The following is an 11753-nucleotide window of genomic DNA, read 5'->3' on the forward strand; positions in this document are numbered from 1 at the left end:
ATGCTGCTTCTGCCATTTCAATTGTTAGCTGTTCTCCTCCCAGGTGCTGACAGTGAGGATGGTAAGAGTCACTCCGGCAGTGCCCAGAACAAGTGCAGAGCACCTGGGTAAAAGCAGGCTGCACTACTCAGGTGCACTTGGACACGAAGGGTCTGAGCCCTGAATTCTCCAGCCCTCTTCTGCTTTTCTGGGTGTTGGAGCTAGAAACTGAATCCCCGGGGCAGTCACATGTGTCAGCCTTTATGTGTTCTTCAGCATCCTGTGGTCTGGATCTTTTCCATTTCCATTTCTTCTCACTCCCTCCTACTTGTCCCTTTCTCTTCACAGGCTTCCAAGGACCCACTTCTTACCATGTCATCCAGATCTCATCGTTTGCCAACAGCACCTGGGCAAAAAATCGAGGTTCAGGCTGGTTGGATGATTTGCAGATTCACGGCTGGGACAGTGACTCAGGCACTGCCATATTCCTGAAGCCCTGGTCCAAGGGCAACCTCAGTGACGAAGAGGTTGCTGAGCTGGAGGAACTATTCCAAATCTACTTCTATGGATTTACTGAAGAAATACAGGAACATGCCAACGAATTCCAGATAGAATGTGAGTTTAGTACCCCGAGCTGCAAAGATGCTCAAGGACTTTCTTCTCTCCCTTTTTGCAAACTGCTAATGCCCCTGATCCTCCTCCCTGCATTCTGCTCTACCCAGCTGTGTACACACTCTCTCCTAGAGTAGTCCTTCCCTCTGACTCTGCACCTCACACCATATTGCAGATTCTGGCCACCTCTGACTCCTTTATAAGAGTTCCAGGCTCCCTGTAACCAAAGCCTGCTTTATCTTAGGTGGACCTGGCTCCTCAAGGGCCCTTAATCTCTCCCTGTCCTGAGTGACCTGCACTGTGGCTCCCTCCTCTGATCTATCTCCTCAATTGTCTCCTCCCTGCACTGCTCTTGCTGGGGTCCTCTGTCTCACACTGAAGTGCTGTGCTCTGGGCTGCATCACACCTTCCCACAGCTCTTCTTTCTGGAAGGTTCTGAAAGCTGTAGTTGGGGTTTAGCTCATCATTTCACATCCAAGGACTTCATACCAACCAAAATCTAACATCCTAGGTCCTTTTCTTCTGACTTTGTTTCTTATTCCTGTTTAATAACCTGTTCCATGATTTCTTTCTACCTAGACCCCTTTGAGATCCAGGGCATAGCAGGCTGTCAGCTACGTTCTGGGGGAGCCATAGCAATCTTCGTGAGTGGAGCTTTAGGAGGACTGGATTTCCTGAGATTCGAGAATGATACATGTGTGCCTGCCCCAGAGGGTGGCATCAAAGCACGGATACTCTGCACACTATTCATGCAATATCAAGGAATGATCTACATTGCAAAGAAGCTCCTGTTTGAAATCTGTCCCCGATTTCTGTTGAGCATTCTGGATGCAGGGAAGGCAGAGCTGCAAAGGCAAGGTGAGTCCTGCTCTCTACTTCACTGAGCTCAAGAGTAGGAAGGTATCTGATAGGATGGGGACTTAATCAACAAATTACTTGTTTCCTGGAGCAATGGAAGTAGTTATTGTCCCCCGTTGGAGGTTTCTGAGTCCTAGTGGTCTGAATTCAAATCATAAGAAGACACACTCACTGCCCTTTCCTGCTACAGTGAAGCCCAAGGCCTGGCTGTCCAGTGGCCCCAGTCCTGGGCCTGGCCGTCTGCTGCTGGTCTGCCACGTCTCAGGATTCTACCCAAAGTCCGTGTGGGTGATGTGGATGCGGGGTGAGCAGGAGCAGCCGGGCACTCAGCACAGCGACCTCCTGCCCAATGCTGACTGGACATGGTATCTCCAAGCGACGCTGGACGTGGCGGCTGGGGAGGCTGCTGGCCTGTCCTGCCGGGTGAAGCACAGCAGTCTAGAGGGCCAGGACATCATCCTCCACTGGGGTGAGAGAGAGCTGGAATGCCAGGCTGAACATGGGTGGAGGAATTTCTCAGGCATACAGGAAGGCACTGGCAAAGGATGGGGCTTGACAGATTAAGAGGGTCAGAGAGAGAGACTGATTCATTTTGGGGACACAAATTCCAACAGGAATAAAAATAGAGGAGTGAAGATGTGGAAGAGGTAAGAATGAAGGGCCTATAGGTTGCATTTGTTGGGCTAAAAGCATCACAGGATGGATGGATGGAATGAGGAATATAGAGAGGTGTGGGGATGACCACACACTGGAAGCAGGTGAGTGGTGGTGCTGGCATGAAGGAAGCCAGGGGATTTCAGGGCATGAGGTAGGATGTGACATTCTTTTGTCTTTGCCAATTTCTAGGACGACCCATCTCTGTTGCTTTGATCTGTGTGGCAATAATAGTGCCCTCCTTCATCCTTTTACTGTGCTTTGCATTATGGTATATGAGGCGCTGGTGAGTTTTGTTGTTTTTTTCAGTTGTTCTTTTCTCCCCATGTTCCCACTCTGTTCCATCATTTTATCTATTTCCTTGCTTTAGCCTCAATCTTTCCACCAGGCCCTTTCTTACCACTTCCTATCTCCTTTATGTGGAGATATATATTTTTAATCCTGTTGAAATACACAAGACAAAATTTGCCATCTTTGCAATGTTAAGTGCATTCACATTATTATGAAGCAATCTCCAGAACTCTTCCATCCCTCAGAATTGAATCTCTATTCCTATAGAACAGCAATTCCTCATTACCCCCAAACCCCAACTCTAGTATCTGGACAGGACCATTGTACTTTCGGTATCTATGAATTTGCCCAGTAGATACATCATGTAAGTGGATCCATATCCATATATGGTAACTGTCTTTTTGTGACTAGTTTATTTCACTTAATATAAGTTCCCCAAGATTCATCCATGTTATGGGGTTTCTTTCCATTATGGGCCTGACATGTTCAGATCATCCATTCACCCATCTGTGGACACTGCACTTACTTTCACCTTGACCTGTAGTGGATAATGCTGCTGCCAAAACAGGTGTACAAATATCTCTTACATAGAGTCCTGTATCATGTGATTTTAACAGGTCATATCAAGATATCCCTTGAGTCTTCATCGTGTCTTCTCTTGCATTTGGAAGAAGGACCAAGAAGCCTCAGATCCCACAGTGTCAACACAGGAGTAGGTCTCATCACATTTGATCAATGATCATCACAATTTGTCAAAGTGGACTTTCTACCAATTTTAGGATAAATTAAAATTGCATTACCAGTAGAAAATGATTTAAAACAGTCAATGTAGTACCAGTCTGTATGAATAGTATGATCTATGTCTTATATATTAAAATGCGAGGAAGAATGTGTCTCAAAATAAAATAAATACAACATATACAACTTAATTGTGATTTCCTTTGACTTTCATTTTTTAAAGTTTCCTTTTTTGCTTCTGCTAAACTCTCATTTCTCAAAGAAAACTAAATATACATATGCTGAGATAATTGTATTGCCCAGCAGGACATTTTTATGTACTTTCTCAGTCTCTGCCTGGAGGACTTTCTGACCCTCAAAGCCCAGCTGAGAAGCTTTCTCCCTTTCGCTGCTGCCATAGAAGTAACCTTCCTTGTCTGGTATCACCCACAGACCCTCTGTACTCAACATCTACAGCACTGCAGTTATTTGGTGTGTCTTTCTTCCCCACTTGTAAGTTCCCTGAGGTTAGTGCTGCCTGTTTGTAGATCCCTGGCAAGATCTCCTCCCAGCAAACGCCTTTTCCCAGTAAAAATTAGATCTGAGTGCTGACTAGTCAAGTTGATGGTCTTCTTCCAGAGTCATCTCCTTCCTTTCTCTTTTCCCTTTAGTTTGTGTTCTAGAGCTTCCTCTTTTTGCTACAATATTTTCCACTTAGACAAAAATCATTCTCCTTTTCTTGTTTCTGCTCTAAATTCCTCTGAAGAAAACCATCTTTGTCCTTACTGTAACTGTAGTCTACCTTCAAAGAATCACTGTGGTTGAATATTGCTTCTCATTTTTCCAGTGAGAGTGAGTGAGAGGCAGGGTGGGTGAAGAGGAATAGTTCAGGTGACTGGGAAATACCCAAGCAGAAGAATTAAGAGGTTGTTCCTGCCCTCAGGCTCCTTGTATGATGTCAGTGCTATATCAGTGCAGTTGTATTTTTGATTTACATTTCCATTTATTCATTTTTGTTTATTCTAGAGTTTCCTAGAACAGTCCAGGTTAAAATACCCAAATTAATTTTGACACAATAGTAGTTAGCAAAAGGATTTGAAAAAATTAAAATATATATATATATATATATATACATATATATATATATACATATAAAACTTAGGAAGGAAGGTCAAGGGAAATAGTTTTGGAGAAACAAGCAATACTAGAAGCTATTCTCCTACCTGTATGTTTTAGGACAACATGGTCTTTAGAATTTGGCAAGTGTAGAAAATGGGTGACATCACAGCTTTCTTCCCCTTATATTAGTAAACGTGGCTACATCTCCAGGTTATATTCAGCTGGCCCATCTAACAGCACAGTCATGCTCCTGATGTCTTCCATCAACTATGCAATATGGACACCAGGTGAAGTATGAACAGGCTGGAGCAACAGTGCCTAGAAATTTCCTAGAAAATCAAATTTATGCATCCCAACCTGCTGAATCAGATAATATGGGAATGGACACCAATGATGTTTCAACAAGGCTTCCAGGTGAAATCTGATGTATATTCAATTTGAGAATCTTGTTCTAATGATCTCTCAACCTCCACACTACTGGTATTTTGGGCCAAATGCTTCTTGCTGTAGGATGTGCACTGTAGGATGTGAGCAGCATCCCTGGCTCTGCCCACTAGAGGGTAACAGTGTGTGCTCAGTTGTGACTCAAATGTCTGAAGAGTCAGAACTCTTCAGACATTCTAAAAGTTCCCTAGGAGGACAAACTGGCCCAGATGAAAACCATGATCTAAGGTAATGATCATAATTTCATTCCCCTCTTCAGCTGGAATAATTGGCTTATCGTGTATTTCTGACCGATTTAGCCTGATCCAACTGAAGCCTAGGATTTATGTTTGCTACTTGAGGATAGAGGAGTTCTCCCATTATCTGTCTGGTGTCATGTGTGCAAAGTTCAAAATTGCTGTACAATTTTGTCCCATAGTAAAAACAGGTCCAGGAATGATGTTCACAAATAAAGAAAAAATCAAATGATAACAGGGCCAAAGCCTGAATCAACTGTACTTGAGACTTGAAATATCTTTGGGTATTTCAGCTACAAGAACCTAGTAAGTTTCTAATAAAATCCTGTCTCACCACTAGAAAAATAAAAAGAACCTAATAAGTTTCCTTTTACTTTTAAACCAATTGAGATTGAATTTTTAGTTGCTTGAAAATCCTTGTATTATTTTAATTGCTGATATCTCTTGAGGCAGGTTTTTAAATTTTTTCTTATATTTTTTCTCTGTTTTCTTTACTCCTTTTACTCTGTCTATTCCCAAATTATGATGCCTCAATAGTGGTTTCTTGAACTTATGATTTTCCTCTTAGTGTCCTTAGCCTGATAAACCTAAATTTGCCCAAGACTTTTTCTTTTGATAAGAGTAAGAAGGGTTTAAGCAGGAATAGGGAAATGGGACCAGGAGAAAAATGGGTAGTCAGTTGGCAAGTCTGGAGGGTCCCTGGTGGGAGGTTTTGTGGCCACCACAGAGTGCCCACATCACTGTGCAGCCTTCGGTCACTTTGCAATTTCACAATAGGAAGCTTTAGTCTGATTGAAGATCTTAGCAACCGCATCATACATTTTTTGCTTTCCATATTAAGCAAATCTCTCACCTTTCTACATAAATAAAGCACTTTACAGCTTCTCTTTGGCATATCCAAATTGCCAGCATCACTACTCTTCTGCTTTCATGCCACTATTAAGCAAAATAAGGGTTACTTGAACATAAGCACAGCAATACTGCAATAGTCCATCTCTTAACTAAGCCACCTACTAAGTGACTTTAAACCAAGACAAAGAATGACTCTTTTTCAGCTTTTTCTACATAATTTTATATATGCAAAGATAGAGAAAACACTATCAAGAATCATCAAAGAAAGAAAAAGTATCCAATGTACTTAGCCCTACTACGAAACTAATTTATAGCTTTCATATGAAAGCTATAACCCAATTATAGCCCAAGAATATGGGGAAAGGGAGGGGAGGCTGAAGGATGGGTGGAGGCTGGGTAATTGGTGAGACCATACCTATGGTGCATCTTACAAGGGTACATGGAAATTTGCTAAATGTAGAATATAAATGTCTTAACACAATAACTAATAAAATGCCATGAAGGCTATGTTAAACAATTTGATGAAAATATTTAAAATTGTGTATAAAACCTGCACATTGTACCCCATGACTGCATTAATGTACATAGCTATGATTTAATTTAAATATATATATATTTAAAAATGAAAAAAAAAATGAATCCTCAAAGAACTCAAAATAGACCTCCCATTTCATATTACAATCCCATTATTAGGTATCTAACCAGAAGAAAAAGAACCATTTTATCATAAAGACATTTACACTAGATTTTTGTTTATTATGGGTCAATTTATAATCACCAGTATGTGGAAATAATCTAAATGCCCAACAACTAAGGAATGGATTAACAAACTGTAGTATATGTATACCATGGAATACTATTCAGCCATTAAAAATGATGGAGACTTTACAGCTTTTGTATTATCCTGGATGAAGTTGAAACACATTCTTCTTAGTAAAGTATCACTAGACTAGAAAAGCAAATATCCAATATCACTAGACTAGAAAAGCAAATATCCAACATACTCAATACAAATACGAAGCCAGTAGATGATCTAACGCACACCCACATAGGAGAAAAACTCATTTCAGTTCAAATTCGTGGGAGGGATGACAGGGGAGGAGGGTTTTTGGTGCTCCCACTTAATGGGAATTATGTAGAAGAGTGTGGCACAGATTTTAGGTGCAGGACAAACCTACAAGAGGTACTATCCCTAACAAATTCAAATATTATAACCAGGCTCTTTGTACCCTCACATTAACCTGAAATAAAAAATACATAAATAAATAAATAAAAACTAGCCAAAAAAAAACACCATTTCAATGCTGTTTTTAAAACAACATTGGAAAGTATGTCCACTCATAATTGAAATAAATTTCAGATGTCGTATTTCATCCACAAACGTTTCAACATGTATTTCTAAAATAGAAACATTACCTTGATATATAACCATGATTACACTATGCTATCTAAAATTCAAGATTCCTTAGTATCATTAAATATCTAATAAGCATTCAGATGTTTCACAACAGTCTCAGAAATTCTTTGTTACAATTCATTTGTTGAATTATAATTCATTAAAATTAGTTGATATGTCTCATCAATCTCTTTTAGTCTATAAATTTCTTCTCTCTAGTACCCTAGAATTTCCTTTTGAAGACATTACATCCTTCCTCTTATGTATCAATAATTATCCACAGTGTGTATTTTGTTGATCCCATAGCTATGATGCCATTTTACATGCCCTTAATTCACTTACTAGATGTTGATAGATTTGTGATGTGACCAGATTCTAGTTTGACTACACTATGAATACCTCACAAGAGGTAGATAATATTCGGTGATCTCCATGCATTACCTGTATAGAGGTGGGGAATCTGTTCATTTGAAAGGATGCATTAATTTAGCTGTAATCAGATAAAGCCATATCCAAAAAACTTCAAGGAGATACACTTTAAAATGTATAATATTGTAGACATCAAACACTACACAAATGATAATTTCAACAAATCAAAACTGTTTGTTAAGATTAAAGTAAACTAATATTTTAATGACTTTGTTTTGTCCACTATTGTTGGAAAGCATTTGAACATTTTGTTACAGCTTGGAGGTTCATAGTTTCAGTAGATCCTCTGGGTGTATAGCAGTCATTTGTGACCTTAAGGACACCTTGATTTGGGTTAGGTAGGAGACATAGATTTGCAGCAATAAGTGGTTGAAAAGCAAGAAAATTTTTTTCAGGCATGTTCCTGAAGGACTGGGTATCTATTGCATTTTTCATATTTCAATTAGATGCTTCTAAGCATCAAACAGGGACTTTAAAATGTCATCTACTGAGAGTTCAATCAATTTTATGTTATTATTTAGGTGCCTTTGGTGATAACAATGAGTGAGGCTGATATGCTAATTTGAGTGTTATGACATGATTCTCAAACTCAGTGAACCTTCCATTCTATTTTGCAATTAACTGGTCTTTAATAGCTGCATATTCTTCAAATAATTAACATATATCATCCAGCTCAACAATGACCTTTTCTAACTGGGGAAAATGTTCATCCAAAATATCATTTTGAAAAAGAAATGTTTTGGGAAAAAATAGCTGTTTTTGAAATGCTTAGTTTTTTTTTTTTTTTGCCTTACTTTTACCTTGAAATAGATATTCAAGTCATTTTTATTTGACATGATATCACACAGAAATGCCACATTCCTGTGGAAATCTGCATTCAATAATTCACATTGCTGATTCTGTTCTTCATAAAATTTGACTACCACTTTTCACACCAATAGAATTTTGGCTGCCACCTGCACATGTCATAGTCAATGCACTTTAGAATGATAAGGCTACACTGAATACCTCAACATTCAATGTTAGCATATTAAGAAACCTATGATCCCATGTAGCATTTGCACAAATATAATTAACAATACTTGTAACTTGTTTCAAAGTGTCACTTAAAATAGAAGCTTTAGCACAGGGATATTGTTGATGCAAGTTACAATGAAAAGAAATGAGAGCATCTGGATCTGTTTATATATTTTGTCTATACAATAAACCCTTCATTTTTTCCTGTCATGGAAGGTGCACTGTCTGTATATACACTCACTAAATTTACCCAATTCCGTCCAACTTCATAATATTTACCATGAAACTGGTTGAAGATATCAATTCTTCTTTTCCCAAAAGTACCCAAAGTGAATAACTCTTCAGAGCAAAGAAAATCCTCTGTTATGAACCTGAAAAAATGAAATATAAAACCTGTACTGAGGCTCGGTGCCCATAGCTCCATGGTTAGGGCACTGGCCACGTACACTGAGGCAGGCAGGTTCAAATCCGGCCTGGATCCTGCTAAACAACAATGACAACTGCAAAAAAAAAAAAAAAAGCTGGGCATTGTGGCAGGTGCCTGTAGTCTCAGCTACTTGGGAGGCTGAGGCAAGAGAATTGCTTAAGCCCAACAATTTGGAGTTGCTGTGAGCTGTAACACCGCAGCACTCTACCAAGAATGACATAGTGAGACTCTGTCTCAAAAAAAAGAAAAGAAAAAGAAAACCTGTACTGAGACAGTAGTATCATGATTTCTCCAAAGCAATTGAATCATATACATTCATTTCCCTTTTTAATTGTGTGAAATTCTTCTGTTAAGTTGAAGGCTAATTCATTCTGCTGATCAGTTATAGTTCAGGTTGAAAGAGGCAATTGTATGTTCTTTGGAATATTATTGGGGTCTAAACATCCTACAAATGTGATGATACATATTTTCACCATTTCTACATCACTGGATGGCATCCCTTTTTCCTAAGTATATAATCTACCTTTTAAGTAACTTCACTGGCATTATTTCTAGGTCTTGTTTCTGCTTCAAAGAATTGTCCTTGCTTGGGCTTTTCATCTTTTGATTTCTGCAATACAACCTTTCATATTTCTTCTGCTCATTTAAATCCAAATTCAGCAGCATATCAAAAAGTAATCCATCATGATGTAGTAGGCTTCATTCCAGTGATGGAAGGATGGTTCAACATATACAGTGATGGAAGGATGGTTCATCTATAAACATGATTCACCACATAAATAGAAGCCAATGCAAAGACCATATGATCATCTCAATAGACAAAGGAAAGCAACTGATAAAATTCAGCACCTTTTGCAACAATAACTCATAACAAAATAGGCATAGATAGAACATATTTCAAAATTATAAAAGCCATATACAAAAAAACAACTCATACAGAATTGGGAAAAATTGAAAGTTTTCCTGCTCAGATCTCAAACTAAACAAGGTTTCCAACTATGTGACTTCCATTCATCATAGTGCTAGAAGTCCTAGCAAGAGCAATCAGACAAGAGAAGTCAAGGATATCCAAATGGGGAAAGAATAAATCAAACTATCACTCTTTGCTAATTATATGATCTAATATCTAGAAAACCACAAAAGTTTCACTAGGAGAATCCAAAAATTCATAAACAAATTCAGCATAGAATCAGGCTACAAAATCAATGTATCCAACATATCAATAGCATCCTTTTTAATTTAATTTTTATTTAAAATTATAACTATATACATTTATAGGACACAATGTGATGATTTGATATGTAATGTGGAATGCTTAAATCAAACTGATCAACACAACCATCACCTCACTTACTTACTTTTTGTGGTAAGATGTCTAATTTGAAATGTTGTTTTGTTTCTTTTGTTTATTTGCTTTTAACTTAGGATTTATTAAACCATAACTGTATACATTTATGGGGTACAATGTGATGATTTGATATACAATGTGGAATGCTTAAACAAATTGATTAACATAACCATCACTTCACTTTTTTTGTGGTAAGACGTTTATAATATATTCCTAGATGTTTCGAATTGTAACCTTACATTGTGCACATTAGGTGAGATCTCAAAAAATACCTTCCCTCCTCAAACCAATCACCCTCCCTCCTCCCCACCCCCTTCCTTCTCTCCCTTCCCCCTAGCAAGACTATAATTGTGTTTTATTATTTGTATGAGTGTGTGTTTATATATTAGTTTCATGTTATTATTGAGTATATTGAATACTTTCCCCCCATTCTTGAGATACTTTACTAAGTATTAAATCTGTAGATTTCTTTGGGTAGTATGGACATTTTAATAATGTCAATTCTTCCCAACCATGAGCATGGCATGTTCTTCCATTTGTTAACATCTCCTGCTATTTCTTTACTCAGGGTTTCATAATTCTCTTTATAGAGATCTTTCACATCTTTTGTTAGATATATTACCAGGTATTTCATCTTCTTTGGCACTATTGAAAAAGAAATAGAGTCTTTGATTGTATTCTTGGCTTGACTATTGTTGGTGTATATAAAGGTACTGGTTTGTAGGTATTAATTTTGTATCCCAAGACACTGCTATATTCCTTCTACATCACTTCTAAGAGGTTTATAGTTTAGTCCTTGTGGTTTTCCATGTAAACTATCATGTCATTCACAAAAAGTGAGAGTTCGACATCCTCTGTCCCATTTGAATACCTCTGATCTCCATCTCTCACCTCATTATGATGGCTAGGACTTCCAGTACTATGTTCAACAGCAGTGGTGACAATGGGTATTCTTATCTAGTTCCAGATCTGAGTGGAAATTCTTTCAATTTTACTTCATTCAATATGATATTGGCTATTGGTTTGCTGTAGATGGCCTCCATCAGTTTAGGAAATGTCCCATGTAACCTATTTTCCTGTGTTCTAATTACAAAGGATGCTCGATGAATAAAACCAAAAGCCTTACCTGCATCAGTTGATAGAATCAATTGGTCTTTGTTTTTTATTTTATTTATGTGATGGTGTATTAAATTTATAGATTAATGTATGTTCAACAAACCTTGTAACCCAGGGATGAAACTAACTTGATTATGGCTTATAAGTTTTTTGATGTGCTGGTGAAATCTGTTTACTCAGATCTTATTGAATATTTTTGCATCAATATTCATTAACGATATTGGTGTATAGTTTTCTTTCTTTGTTGAGTCCTTTCTT

The 11753-nt window shown here is 38.0% G+C and overlaps 1 protein-coding gene across 1 annotated transcript; it reads left to right on the plus strand.

Annotated features, from left to right (window-relative positions):
• On the plus strand, window positions 1-3080 carry LOC128596258 (T-cell surface glycoprotein CD1b-like). The gene is made up of 6 exons (XM_053605891.1): window positions 1-61; window positions 328-594; window positions 1171-1449; window positions 1640-1918; window positions 2296-2389; window positions 3012-3080. The coding sequence occupies exons 1-6, from the start codon at window positions 1-3 to the stop codon at window positions 3031-3033; spliced, it is 1002 nt and encodes a 333-aa protein (XP_053461866.1). The 3' UTR covers window positions 3034-3080.
• Window positions 3081-11753: the final 8673 nt, after the last annotated feature.

This window comes from Nycticebus coucang, chromosome 10 (assembly GCF_027406575.1).
Source record: "Nycticebus coucang isolate mNycCou1 chromosome 10, mNycCou1.pri, whole genome shotgun sequence".
Lineage (NCBI taxonomy): Eukaryota > Metazoa > Chordata > Mammalia > Primates > Lorisidae > Nycticebus > Nycticebus coucang.

What these genes read in the sequence shown, in the direction of transcription:
- LOC128596258 (XM_053605891.1), top strand. Translation starts at nt 1, where the DNA reads ATGCTGCTTCTGCCATTTCAATTGTTAGCTGTTCTCCTCCCAGGTGCT. An exon ending in AGGTGCTGACAGTGAGGATG is followed by an intron (nt 62 to 327) that starts GTAAGAGTCACT and finishes TTCTCTTCACAG; the next exon opens with GCTTCCAAGGACCCACTTCT. An exon ending in CAACGAATTCCAGATAGAAT is followed by an intron (nt 595 to 1,170) that starts GTGAGTTTAGTA and finishes CTTTCTACCTAG; the next exon opens with ACCCCTTTGAGATCCAGGGC.